This window comes from Lipophrys pholis (genome assembly GCF_963383615.2).
Source record: "Lipophrys pholis genome assembly, chromosome: 13".
Lineage (NCBI taxonomy): Eukaryota > Metazoa > Chordata > Actinopteri > Blenniiformes > Blenniidae > Lipophrys > Lipophrys pholis.
In genome coordinates this window covers 24,422,842-24,438,193 of record NC_137632.1, presented here as the reverse complement: position 1 = coordinate 24,438,193, position 15,352 = coordinate 24,422,842, and the positions used below count along the sequence as shown (strand labels likewise).

The 15,352-nt window shown below is 41.3% G+C and overlaps 1 protein-coding gene across 1 annotated transcript in view; it reads right to left on the bottom strand.

Annotated features, from left to right (window-relative positions):
• dgkh (diacylglycerol kinase, eta) overlaps positions 1-14,308 on the bottom strand; it is a 60,165-nt gene extending 45,857 nt beyond the window's left edge. Inside the window, exon 1 of the mRNA XM_080478936.1 lies at positions 14,007-14,308. Coding sequence (XP_080335062.1) covers positions 14,007-14,300 — 294 coding nt within the window. The 5' untranslated portion in view covers positions 14,301-14,308. The remainder of the gene's footprint in view (positions 1-14,006) is intronic.
• Between the last annotated feature and the right edge of the window lie 1,044 nt (positions 14,309-15,352).

Below are 15,352 nucleotides of genomic sequence, written 5' to 3'. Positions count from 1 at the left end.
AAAAATCTGGTGTTGTTTATTTTAGAAAGGTATTCCACAGAGGATGTCAGGATTTAGTTGTAAAACCCTGAAATAAGTTGTACTGCTTTTACTGTCCCAGGGTCCAAGGTTTTCCCAAGGTTTTCCCAAGGTTTTCTAAAAGAGCTGTGGGTTAGATACAAGGAACAGCATCAGTGGTAACTGTTTTAGTATTTTCCCACATTTCCTCCTACGACAGAAGGTATGTGGTACTAATGTATTAGGGTCAATCCTACCATAGTTAATAGTGGCAACAAAAATATGTTGCCTATTCTAATTTCATAAAAATTTATTTTGTTTCACTGAACATGAACATCTGATATTTAGCCAACCACCACAGTCACCCTCCATCCTTCGGGTCAGGTACTAAGGGTGCCGTCCCTCAAACTCAAACCTTGAAGCTAGTACATCGAGTAGTTTTTCGTATTTTCCAGGTCAGACTAAAAAGAAGGAGTTTTGTAGAGGAGGTGAGGTGACTCTGGTAATCACACTCCCATTGAATCACGGTTGTTTCACAAATCAAACAGACTTTGTGGTTATTTTTAGAAAGGTACTCCTCAGAGGATGACGGCATAGGGTCCTAAGAAGCGGAAACAATCGGTACTTTTAGTTCTTATCCCGGAGTCAGTAGATTTTCTGAGGTTTTCTGAAAGAGGCTTTGGTTAGATGCAAGAAATAGCATCTGTGGTAACACAGTTTTAGAATTTTTCCACATATTTCATTTCATACATCAGAAAGTATGTGGTTGCTAAAGACTGTCTTGAGGATGTTGAAGATGTTACATCATCAAAAACCCCAAACGACTGTTACTTTACGTTCTTGTCTTTTTCAAATGAAATGACAACTTAAGCGTCCCATTGACTGCTTGTACTGCTTTTGAACATCTTTTGAACTCTAAGCGATTGTCCAAGCAATCACAAAGACATCTTGAGAAAGACTCTAATGATCCTGTTCCCATTGAATCATGGCTGCTTCACCAATCAGACACACTTAGTGGTTATTTTTAGAAGGGTATTCCACAGAGGACAGCAGGATTATGGCAGAAGTCCCGGGAACACAACAAGTGTGGGTTTTTCTGAGGTTTTCTGAAAGTTCTTGGTTAGTCTCACAAAGCAGCATTAGTGGTAACCCTCTTAGCATTTTTCCACATTTACCTCAACAAAGCAAGCTTTACTTCCACTTTGCTTATCCCACAGTCAATGGATTTTCTTGACTTTTCTGAGAGAAGTTTGCTTAGATGCCTTAAGATAACACTGTTTTAGCATTTTTCTACATTTACTTCTTTAACGTGAAAGTTTAGTTTCTGAAAAACTGTCTGGGATCGAAAAAGCTGTGATGCATGTCATGAAAAAAGTCATTTTTCACTTCACACTAAGAGATAATTTCATACAGAAGGTGAGGAGACTCTTGTGATGCTATTGCCATTGGTTGTTTCACAAATTACGCTCACTTATGTTAAGAAAGGTATTCCACAGACAATGTAAACTTTGAGTCATGAATCCCGAAAATGAAATGTACTTCTGCTTTTCTAACCCCATAGTCAGGACATTTTCTGAAGTGTTTTTGATTGGAAGTAACCATTTTAATATATTTCCACACATTTCTTCTACATGAAAAAGTTAATCATTATTAATAAGAGTCACAATGGGTTTATAGAAATTGTTGGAAATGTGGCATCATCACAACCAACCAATAGTTGTTTCTGCTCTTCAAACTATTATAATTCAATCTGTTCAATTTGTACATTCAACAGTTTTCAAAATTGTTCAGGTTCTGAACAATAATAATAATAATAATAATAATAATAATAATAATAATATAATAATAAAATGAAAGTTATTAATAAGGATCCACTATAAAGGTCACCTTATATAAAACAAATCATAAATACAGCAAAAAAGAAAACAAGATATGTGCATTAGAATAAACTCAATAAAAACAGACACCTTATCATGATCTTATGGCTAATCTGAACAAATGTGTATTAGGGAGCTTTAATCAACATTAACTTTATATATACACGCTACATAAATCCTCAAACCTGCATTCATTTGTACAGATAAAAATTTGAAAAAGAAAATTCAAACAGACAACATACATTTCAAACATCTGTTAATCAATTTTAAGCTATATGAGTTTAATCAACATTGGCCAACAGAAATAGTCCTATATGGTTTTCATGGGATGCAGCCGAATGTTTGAGGAATACTGTGAAATGGGTTTTTCAATGGTGTTTTTTTATTGGAAAAAAATGATGTATGTAAAGAGTTTATCCGGGATCGCTGAACCTCTGTGTTGCAGCTTTGCTTACAGTATCTAACTATATCTTTTTTTTTTAATCATACCTCATGTACTGTTATATATCATCTATTGTCGTCAATAAGCAGTTGTAATCATTAGCTAAAAAACAGTTTTGCAGTTAGAGAAATTATATTTTTTTATTTGTTTCTGTGCTTTCCGCATTCACAATAAAGATATAATTTTCTTGCTTTAATCGAGTAAATCACACCAATTTCTATTAAGGGAGAAATTATTGTGTACATTTTCTTTCCTGACTCCCATTTAAATAGTTTCACTTATTGGTTAGATTGTACACACATTTAAAAGAGTAGGCAAAATAAACTTTTAGGGCACGACAAGTTGATTTTCTGCACTGATACCGCGGAGATGGAAGAGTGAAAATGTTTCTTCTATCGCATGCAGAGCCAGTGTTTGTGCCTGTCACAACAAATGAATCTTCATGAGCGACCCAGTACATGCACTCATCATCATTACCACCCCCATCATCATCTCTCACACAAACACACACAGAACAGGCAGAGCAAATACAACTAGGCATGCAAGAGTGGACAAAGAGAAGATAAAACACACACACACACAAACACACACACACAAATGCTGGGTAAAAGAACATCATTCTCTCTGGGTACACAGGAGAGGTGGAACGAGCACAAACACACACACTGTGTACTATCTGTCTACTATACTGTATATGTAACGCTAACCGTTTGTCGTTCCCTAACACAGCAAGAGCCCCCCCCCCCCCTCCCCCCACACACACACACAAAAAAAACCACACCAAAAACTGTAGAATGTTCCCTTCATGGATCTTCATATTTTCCCCCATGAGTTGGTGTGCAATTAGGGCTACCCTATGTATATTCCTTGAAGGTCATTCCATTCACTGATATTCATTTCCTGTAGAATTCGTCCTAACTTGGCTGTGACTACTACTTCTGTAACTCTGTCCTTAGCCTGCCCCAAACAACAGAACGACAATAAAACATATTTTCAACAAAAAGCATAACAATTTCTCTTTATGTCTCCATATTGGCATGAGTCCTTGTCAGTTAGCGTGCAACCAAGTTTGGGTCCCCGAAAGTACAGCAAAACCAACACACAGAAACACATTACATTTCAATGGTGCATGTGCTTTAAGTTTTATTGATTTCCTGGAGACTAACTCTTAACTCAGCCATATCTACAACCTGTCTAACCTTAACCTTGTCCTTAACCTCACTCTGACCACAGGGTTAGGTTAATCTCTTACTCTCTCTCGTGAGAACCTCCACTTTTGCCCCCACTGTGACGTTAGTCTACGTTGGTTCATGTGGAGTCAGGTCACAAGGACATAAACCACACACATGCAATGTGTGCATTCTTTATGGGTTATTGCGTTCACGTACATTCATTTCCTGTAGACTTCCTCCAAATCTTGGCTGTGACTACTATTCCTCTAACTCTGTCCTTAACCTACCCCAAACAACAAAATGACAATACAACATGTTTTCACTAGGAAACCTCATAATACATCTTTATGTAGTCACGTTGACACGAGTCCGTGGGTTGGTGTGCAATGAAGTTTAGGTCCCCGAAAGTACGGGAAAACACACACTTACAGTTCAATGAAGATTACAATATGGTGACAGCACTTTCGACTTAATTCATTTCCTCCAGACTAACTATAAACTACTACTTATAACTATCCCTGTCCTCAACAGAACCCTCACCACAGCCTTACTCAAATAAGATAAATAAAACTAAATTTAAAAAAAGTCTCCGTAGCTAAAAATGTGTTCATTTCCCTTGTGGGGACATTCGTTTTTGTCCTCATTGTGACATGAGGCCACGATCAGGTTTTGTGTCCCCACCAGTACATAAAAACAAGGATAGAACACACGCACACACACACACACACACACACACACACACACACACACACACACACACACACACACACACACACACACACACACAGGCTATTTATAGCAAAGGAAAGGCTGCTCTCTTAGGGGAGAATTACAAACAGACATGGAGGCTGAAGCCGACATCCTGCCCACCAGCTGTGTCAACTATAACACAGAAAACACTGCAGAACACACAGACACAGACACAGACACAGACACAGACACAGACACAGACACACACACACACACACACACACACACACACACTCACACACACACACGCCCGCTGCATGGTGTAAACACTTACGTTGCAGAGTCATGTCAAATTTAAATGTCGGTCAAAATGGGCGTATAGAATTATAAATGTCAGATCTGTGATACGATAATTTAAGAGCTCGTTTACAAATAAACCACAAAAACACACATTTACCTTTTGACCACATGGGCTTGTCTCAGCATGCTACAATTATAATCATTCTATCTAAACTAACCAATTGAAGTACATTTCATGAGATATGGGAAAAATAGTCCCGTTAACTATTGAGATATGTATCATTGCTGTAGTATTTATTATCATAGCACAAAGCTGACACTATTAGCCCCATAAGTGCACCTGATTGATGAATTTGTTATGAAAATGTAAGAAAAACTACGATTGAACATCATAACTTTACATTTAAAACTACCCATTGAAATTTAAATAACTTTTTCAACAGAAATGTATGATATGAGAAATGTGAGTTAGTTTTATACCAATTTCCAAAATATTTCATTGTATGTTTGACATATGATGGCATCTATTTATACTGGCTGATAGAGCTGGACAAAACATTGATGCTTTAGTAACATGTCAGGCTTTAAAATGTAAAGTTTTCGTGGATACTTTACAAAGAGTTGAGAAAAATACACAGGCTTTGTGGGTTTATTCATATAGTTATGCACTTCGGACACAACAGCAGCCAGAAAGATGAGGCTGCTGTTAAATTACCAAATTAAGCCACCTTGTTTTTAACTGTTGTTATGAAAACTATGCCTCAATTAATTCAAACAATCTGGAAAAAAATATATATAACAGGTCCAATTTAGGACATCAGCACCACAGCGACAGCTCTGTATCAATTGGAGTGTCTTACATGTTTGAATAGTTCTGTCAGCTGCACAGTAACATTTGTTATTAGTTTATTGTTCATTTTTAATATTTTTTTAATGAGTTAGTATTCAGTTCTCCATTAAGATTGAACAATCAGTACATTGTGCTTCTAATCATGACTTAACTTTTCATTTTTGCATGTTTGAACTCTTAATCTAAAGTTGTCATCTATTTACGCTTTCTTCTCAAATGACAAATGTAAATTGAAGGAAATATTACAAAATTGGAAGAGAATAGTTGTGTTAACTAACAAGAAATTTTTTTGGTGATATTTCTTATAATAGCACAAACAGAATTTTTGTTCACCTGATTAATCCATTTGGAAAACTCAGAAAACTACTGTAACTGAGAGCATAATTCAAAGCACCCAGCCAACAATTTATATTTAGAGTATTTGTTTTTTGTAAATAACATGTTGTAAAGCAGGATCATAATATCTATAATGTATAAAGATTATCTTCAAGCCCATTCAGAGAATTCTTTTTGACAAAAAAAGGGGAAATATGTAATTGTGGCCTTTTTCTGCCACTTTGCAAGACATTTTCTGTAATTTAAGGTCTGAGAAGTATAGAAATTTCCTTCTAAATGACCTCCGAGCCTTGGAAAGAGTTCTTGATGGGTTATTTTGAACCCAAAAGGAATTCCCTCTATGGGGACAATACTATTGCAATGTATGATAAATGTTGCAAGAAATCAGATTTTGAGTAAATTCGTCCGAAAACTGTAAATGCTAGTTGAGTTCTTCAAACTGCGAGGGAATTGCACATCTAAATTGCTCATCTTGTGTAGTCTGTTTGGACAGAAATGTGACTAACAGGGAAGAATAGCAGCACAGGAAGAGGACGGGCTGAAACAGCTGTATACCTACGTAAATTCACTGCTTCCCTTCCCGTAACGTTACGGCCAAAAAAACGACATTCCTGCAGTGGATTAAGGTGAAATACCTCATTGCCGACTACCCTAAAAGGCTTTTACAGTGGGGCTGTACCACAGTGCATGAAGTCATTGCCTCATTTAGCCCTGCGGTGCGAGCGGAGGTTAGAAAGTGCATTTGGGGGTCTCCTGCACATCCAAGAGAACTTATAAAGGCAGGAGGTTCTTAATGCTTCTCCTTCATCATAACACTCCTGACACCAGCATAGACAAACACACTGCAGGCCTCATAATCAGCTGGTCTGATGGCGATGCCAACCAGAGAAGGGATAGCCCCGTTAGGACTGGGAAGCATAATGAATGCCTCATGACTGATTGAGACAAACACACAGAGAGTTGGCATCTCTGCAGGGTACCGCGAAGGAGAGCTGAGTCATCGCAACACTAATACTACGAGGTAGGTTCACTACGTTTCTTTATTTAGCTCCAGTGCTTGTAGCCAAGTAGAATCAGCGTTGGCCTCACGTGGTCAGTATCCATGTGGAAGATTTTAAACTCCAAATCCCCGCGAAACGAAAAGTGACACTTTATTTTTGTCTCTTCCAGAGAAGCAGAAGTGACTTTGCTCCAGTTGGACGTTCTATTTTCTATTTTGTTCCTCCTTGGCCTCCATAGTTCCTTTCCTTGTCTTCATCTCCTTCCTGTTGCCAAGTAGGCCAGAAGTGATCTATAAATAGTCTCGGAGCTCGCCTCTGTGCACCCCTGCTCCTTTCCGCTGCTCAACTGTGAGACGGCCGGCGAGTCCTGAGCCGTAGAGAGGAATGAGTAACCCGAGCGGTGAGTAACTTACACTGCTGCCCGCCGGGCCGCTGACGGCGTGACACACGGGCTCTCCACGGCACGCACACACATGACGGCACAATGGACAAAGGCACAGGCGGTTCAAATGAATCCAGCAGCTGTGGTTGGTGGATAAGATCCCTGGGAGGCTGAGCGGCCGGAGTCGAGCAGAGCCAACGTCCTGCCTCGGACAATAGCCAGACAGTCAAACCACCGGACCATTTATGAACCTCAGCTCGAGCCAACTCAACATCTCAGCCTGCGTCTATCACTCTCTCCGCTAAGAGTCCCAGAGCACGGCGTCCTAAACCAATTACGAGTCCCCTCTGGGTCCTCACGGAGGACTCTGTCTAATTAATCTGATAAAAAACGCATGACTTTCCACCTCCTTCCCTGATTAGGTTAATTGTGTTTTAATGCAACGAGCCAAGGTTGAAGATTTTTTGGAATTACACGCCTCGGCAAGCAGCGGAGCGACTTACTTCAGTCTGAACACAGTCACTGTTATCAAGCTGGGATATGTATGAAGCAACAAATGAGGACTCTCCTCATTGTTGAACCCCTTAATTCATCTATTTTACTTGTTATGAAAAGGATTGATTGTTTTATCTCATAACAATTTAAGAGCTATAAGCCCCGATTACGTATCATGTAAACATATGGTAAGTGTTGCACCACGTGCAGTTGAACTCTTGGCAACTTCAGTAAAAATCGTCAGGGATCGATCGTGAAATTCTTGTAAGATTTGTGTGACACACACAAAATAATTCTAATTTTTGTGTCGCCGACTTGTTAACTGTCCCTGCCACTGTCACTGAGACGAGCCTGAAGAGGATGAAGAGGAGAGTTTGTACCAGTCGAACTGAAGCCAATTATTACGGTTCTGTGAACACTGGATGTGCAACTTCATCATACTCAAAGATCTAGGGCAATCAGTTGCGTTGTGTTCTTTGGAAGGTTTTAGGACAGTCTGCACAGAGAATTTGCCACTAAGAGAATCACTCCTTCCTTGGAGGGATTCGGAAAAGATCTCTCATCCGGGGTCCATCCTCTGTCAGGAAATTTAATTTAACTCAGACATCATGCAACAATTGGACTAAAGTGTTTGTCCTGTTTAGGAAGGATGGTGGAAACCAATAGTACAATATTTCTTCTTGGTACTATTTCCATTTCCCCCCCCCCCAAAAAAAAAAAACTGGAGTAAGAAGGAGAAACATATGTATGAAACCATGCTTGTACTATTTTAGTCTGTTTGATTGTTTTGCAGTTCCTGTTGGGGAAAAAGAAAGCACCTCGTCTGCTTTTCCTTTTCTCTTCTAAATAAAAGTTGAACTAAAAATGAGAGTTGGTTCCCACCAACGCGTTGGCTTCACACATCGTTTGAGTTTAATAAGTAGGAGTGTTGGTACGTGGTGTCAGCAAGTAGCTAAAGGTTCGTACTTGTTCTTGTCCTTTGAAATAGTGGTCGCGGTGCATCAAATACACATTAACAAGCGATCCACAACTTAACTCCACAGTTGAAAGTTGCCTGTCTGGTTAGGCCTCCAGGAAATGATTGGTTGTAGAGGACACAGTTATCATATCGAGATTAGTCTCACTCGACACTCGACTTGCCTCTGGTCTCTCACACTCACAGGAACAGTAACCGTACATAATTATGTGCCTCAGATTCGAGGTATGTTCCCGGTCAAAGCTGAAACTGAACCTACTGAGGTGACTGTGTGTAAATTGCCAGCCTTAAACAGCATTTCCTCACTTCCTCCGACCGCCGCTTGACAAATGAATAGTTACACGTTTGTGTAGTCCGGCTGCAACAAAGCAGATCAGAGACGGGGCAATTACCCCTCTGCCAATGAAGGGATTGTAATTTCCCCATCTCTTTGGTGAAATTTTAGCATGTGGTGGGAGTTGTAGGAGACGCAGAGTTGCAATTACACCCGAGGGAGAGGAGGACAGGACGCTGGGACACTCACAGGAGAGTGGCGGAGGTGAGGGGGAGGATATGGAGGCGTAGATATCCAGAGAATCAGCACTGATCGGTAAAAGGTTTGATTGTTGTGGCTCCATGGGCCCTCACTCTGCAATGCCGAATAGAGGAGTTCTGGATGTATAACTGCTCTGACAATGAGCTTCTCTAAACAAGGCCTTCTTGAAATCGCCAAACAGCAATTGCTTTTCACTTGAGGTGAGTATAACATAGTGACCCTATGTTGTTGCAAACTGCTGTAGTTTCAACTTTTTGTTGGTACCAAACATTTTAACTGGTGGAGATTCACAGGATCCCTTCAGGCTACCAGGTGCTTGCGAACACCACCTTGGCTGCCTTGATAATAATGTCTTCACGCAGGCCTATCAGCCACAACGTTAAAGTTCCTCTACCAGAAAAACAATCTTTAAAATCTACTTCTCATAAAAGGTCTCACTTCTGGACAGAGACTAAAACAACAAACCAAAACGAGACCATCGCCGCTCATCTCCAATCTGCACTTTCACAAATCGATCACACCAAAGTCCAGATGTTTACGAACAAACCCGAATTCGTAGCCATCAAACTCTGTTTATGTTTCATGACTGATAAACAAAAAACAACAAACAGTGCCCACTAGTGGCCCGACATGCTAACGGCGTAGTTTTCCACATTTCTGCCCTCTCCAAGGAAACGGACGCTGTTTTCAAAACGTTGCCGTGGAAACACGAAACTCTTCTGAAATGCAAAAATGATGCATTTTCACTTGACCTCATTTTGACGTCATTTTCTCTAATTTCCCGATCCCAGGGGTATTTATCCAAGCAGACAATGCGTTCTCCTCATTACGAAAGGCACCGTCCCTTGAACTGTTCATCTACGCGCTGTGGGTTATTCCACGCGAGGTGTGCAGCGATGTCTCCAGTCCCAGCAGCAGCAGCTGCAGCTGACCCCGACGCACCATTAGCTCTGCTTTTAATCACACAGCTACAGAATTAGTCACAAGTTTATAAGCACTGTACCGCACACCCTGAAAAGACAGCGAGGGGGCCGAGAGTGGAGATGACAGGAGAGAGGAGGCAATGAAACCGTCGTGAGTCATCCTCACATGTTTGCTGGAATCAAACATGGAGTCCTGCCTCCTACCACATATTTAGACGGGTCTATTTTAATTAACGACACTGACAGCTGAAGGGCATTTACATAAGGATACCCTGGCACCCGCTTGTCATTTTCTCAAGTCATTTGTCGGTTTGTGTTCTGGAATGTGAAAATGTGTCGACATGAAGGACTAAACCAGCCAGTAAATGAACATATTTTTAAACAGGAATGTCAAACACGAGTCCTGTGGACCAAAACCGACCTCCATGAGGCTCCAAACCCGCCAAACCAACAAGCAAATAATAAAAACTTCAAAGAAAACTTCGATTTTCAGTAATAGATTTATTTATTTTTTTGACATTTCACTGAATTTTGCACCAGAGGGTTTCATTAAAATAAGAATTTTCATTTTTGTTTACTTTTTTTCCAATTTGTTTGGTGTTTTGGCCAGATTTGAGCCTCTTGCGAGCCATTATGGCCACCAGGCCTTATGTTTGACACCCCTGTTCTGGAATGTAGAGCAGACATAACAAACTGCCCAGCGCTTTATTTGAAGTCTCGTGCTGCTTTAAGTTGATAAAGGAGAATCACTGTTTTAATCAATAAATTAATTAATCTGTACAGCTACAGCTGAAGTAGAAATCAGTGGGTGTTTTTTTTTTCTTTTTTATAAATTAACTTTTTGATAAACTATTTTAAGAGATTCCTGCACAATTTTCTTGTTTTGATAAAGTTTCTTTAATGAAAAGAGATTTTTAAAAGCATTAGTGTAGTTTTTACTTAATATTGCGGTTTACTTACACGTCATACGTGATTTTTTTTCCCCCCCTCTATTTCAACATCAATTGAGAAAAAAGTGGACGTATAACTGCGTGGCATGTGTGACGCCCTTCAGCTAAAATAAGCGTCTTACGGGCGGCGCGGCCGTCGACCAGCGAGGGACGAAAGATGTGGTCGTCTGTGGCAACCAAAGAAGCGAAGAGCTAGTGGACGGGGAGGGGACGGACAGAGACACTGTGCACACATGTACATGTGCCCACACACACACACACACACACACACCTGCATGGATCCGTGCGCACACACACACACACACACACACACACACACACACACACACACACACACACACACACACACACACACACACACACACACACAGTGCGGAGCTGAGCAAACAGCTCGGTGGAACAACACTCAGTGAGTCAGTGCCTGCATGATCCATTAGGAACCGTCAGCACACACACACACACACACACACACACACACACACACACACACACACACACACACACACACACACACAGGGAGAGAGAGAAAAAACCCACTGACCCACACCATAAGTCACAGACCTGTTAGTGCAATGTCAACATGCTAGACACACTGATACAATTACAGTAGAAGTGCTTTATACCACTAAGATAGCGGCATAAAGTAATCCCGCAGTGACATGCAGCCCGCTGGATGGAGTTTGACAGAGCAGATTAGGCCTCTCCGGGCTGAACGCCAACCACTGCAATTAGCAATCCTGCAGTATACGTGCACGTCACAACTCATCCACCCGACTCTGATAGTGTTTTAAAAGTGCAGGCTTGACCACAGAGGCAACAGGTTGCACGATATCAGGTGGTAAAGTCCAGTATTATGATATGCAACAAACACATTTGGATTATTTTACTGTGTTTGTGCCTTAAGATGTGTTCTTCAAAGTAGCAGTGCTCTTTCTTGATTATTTTTTTAAAAATACGTTAATAAGTTCAGACACATTTTCAGACATGTTGAATTAGATACATGTGTTACGTGTGTGAATGTATACTGTATAAAAGGTGTGTGGACACTTGGCCTCGTTCAGTATTTGAACACAGACAGCCTCGTTGTGAGACAAGAGAGCTCATCACTGCGCCACCGTGCGGCCCTGTCACTTTTGTTGTTTTTATTATTCATTATTATTGTTCATTAGTGTCCCCATTGTGGGACAAATAAAGGATTATTAATCAATCAATGCAATCTACGGAAACTGACATCTCCATTACTTACATTTTGAATTGTGCAGCATTTACATGCATCTGTACACACACACACACATATATATATATATATATATATATATTTATTTTATTTATTTATTTATTTTTAATGTATATTGAAAACATTTTTCCTGCCTTATATTCTCGTATTTTTCTGCAGTAGCCAACTTTTCAGAAACATTGCGTTTTGTGTCGTTTTCATGGAAACGGAGTTGGAGCAATTTGCAAAAAGTTGTGTTTTGCTTAGTTTCCACGGAGACGGAGTCGGAGTGTTTTCTGAAAATGAGCATTTTGTCCCGTTTCCATGGAGACACGGTTGGCCCGTTTTGAGAAAAATTGCAATATCGCAATGAAAGTTTTGCCTTTTCACTTGAAAACTTTGCTGCGTAAACGGAGCCTCAGTTGAATATAATTGGTCAAAAAGAATACATACTTACTGTCTATTTACTATTTGTCCATTAGATATTTTTTTTACACTCACTTTTTTTTACCCAAAACCATCAACAAACTCGACAACATCTCCATTGAAAAGTATAAACTTCGACTGGCATGTTGCCACGTGTCCTCAAAGGTTACACAACATTGATCTGAGATCATTTGCATGAGAAATGTGAGGCCTTACGTGCCCGAGGTCTCTAAATATACTCCTGTGCTGAATAATGTAAGTGGGGTGGAGTGGAGCCGTCAATAATTAAGTGGATCCACTGGCGTGGGGAGGACGCAACTCAGGTCCAGTGTAAACGCTAAGTGGGCCAAGAAAGCTAAGGTGTCAGGAGGTAAGAAGCAGCACAGCATCCTCTTACTGGCTCCATCCATCCCTCCTTCCTTCCTTTCTTTTGTGCTTGGAGCCGGCTCCGGGTGACGGCAGGTTACACCCTCAACAGGTCACCGGTGCATCAGAGGGCAAACACACACACACACACACACACACACACACGCACGCACACACACACACTTATTTGAGAGTAGCGGACATAACACAATATCCGAGCTGAGATATCAGTGATGCTGCCATGAAACTAGCCTCAAAGCCATGCTGTCAGGGGGAGTTTGTAAAAAACAGCCTTATAGCAAAAGCTTTTTTTTTTCAGGGGCATTTCACTGTATTTTGCTGCAGAAAGTTTTATAAAATAGCACTTTATGTTGAGCTCGGAGTAATTCTCAGGAGTTTGTTCATCACGTACACTGAAACGCAATCAACTGAGGCAGTTGTTCAGTTTACCTATCAGAAATATGTCTGATTAACATGAAAATATTGAGTTTCTCTATATTAAACGGCTCATTCTAATGCACGTTGTTCAGATAACATAATTAAAATGAACTCAATCGACTTAATCTAAACATGGGTAGATATTGACACTAAAGCGTATCATTGTCAGTTGGATTAATAGGGAAGGGATGAGAGTGAATAACTTCTTCACAATCCTTTAATAAGCACTTTAATTGCCTTTCACGATGATGTCTATTATCAATTGTTATATAATTATCATTTTTTTATTACTATTTACCATGTTTTGCAATATATGCATGTTTTCATCTGTTTTTGCATTCCAAATAAACAAACAAACTATTTAAAACGTTGTCAGATCCAACAATTTTAGGTTATATTTTGAGGGGGTGTTTTCCCGAAGGTTTTCTGGTCTGTTTTGCGTAAGAGAGCAACTGGACTTGATAGTTGAAGAACAGCACACAGAGATCTGTTGAATGTCAGGAGCTTGGGATTCAGACCGTGATGTTTCTAACCAGGCAGTTTGCGCAAATGCGCGCGGACCATCTCGGTGGAAGAAGTCAACAAGCCAACAAGAGGAAAACACACCATCAACAACAACGAGGCCGAGCCTTACCTTGGTCCTGATCTGTCCCGAGGTGGAGACTTTCCGGATGAGTTTCTGTGGCCCTTCCTGCTCCGCCTCGCTGTCGGAGGACTCGTCCGCGGCTCCGGAGCCGGCCGCGGCGCCCACCACATGCGCATGGATTCCCGCGGCGGACACCGGTCCTTTCTCCGGCTCCTGTCGGGAGGAGGAGGGAAACCAGTCGGGGTTAGCAGCCGCCGTCGCCGCCGCCGCCGCTCCCGCTCCCTTCCTCTCCGGGAGCCGAGCGCTGCCGAGCGGCTGCGACGCGTCTCTCCTCGCCGTCATCTCGCGCCGTCTCCCGGATAAAGGCGGCGGTGTTCGTCGGAGCGTGTGTGGGCTGCGGAGCGCGCGGGGGGATGGAGCATGTCGCGGCGCGGCGGGGATGGGCTCCGCGGCGCATAAAAAAAAAAAAAAAGAAAAGAAAAAAAACCCTCCCGGAGTAGAGCCCCCTGCCTGGCGGATGGTTATTATGGCTCCACACCGGGGACACAGACCGGTGAACCGGAGGGATCGTCCGTGGCAGGGCAGACCCTAGCGGCTGTGTTCACACAAACATCCTCAAAAAAAATGACTCCAATTAACTCCATTAGAAATCCCACTACTCAAACTCAAACCACAGTTACTCATACAAATTACAAGTACTCAAACTACATATCCTGATCCCGATTTGTTACAATAATCAGTTATCTATTTATAAGCAAAACTTTAGTTAACTTTAATGCGCACATGAACTCATGTTACTAAGTTATATAACTAATATCATCCCATTCTTCTTGAATGAGAGCTAATCACTATGACTGGATTCAATTGACACACAGCAGATGATTTACAGCGGTTGGTGGATTTCTTTCCTCTTCTTCTTTTTTTTTTTTTTTTTTGAAGGAAATGGGCAGGGACCAAGCGACAAAATGTGGATTAGAAGAAAAGAAGTCTTTCATCCGAGAATAAGCATGACAATTGTTGTGAGTTATCAGTGTGCAGATTTGTGTTTGACTTGATTTCAAGCGAATCACACGCTTTCGACGTCTTAGAATAACACTTGAAAAGAATCGAGGGGAAACGCGTAAAGACGCACTGGAGCGTGAAGTCGGATAAGTGGAGAAACTTCGCCGGATTCTTCTAACGTGAGTTTCTTTAGGGATGAAAAACCTAAACAAGGGTGCTGGGGCACTTTGTTAAAGTCTCCAGATTTGTAGTTTTTACTCACAAGTTCCTCCCACGCCGGGCTGCGGGTGCAGTGATACACATCCTCCATAGTCCCAGAACCTCCGCGTCCTGCTCCGGGGGAGAGAAGAAAACCGAACCGGGAGGAAAAGGAAGGTGGAGGAATTCACAAC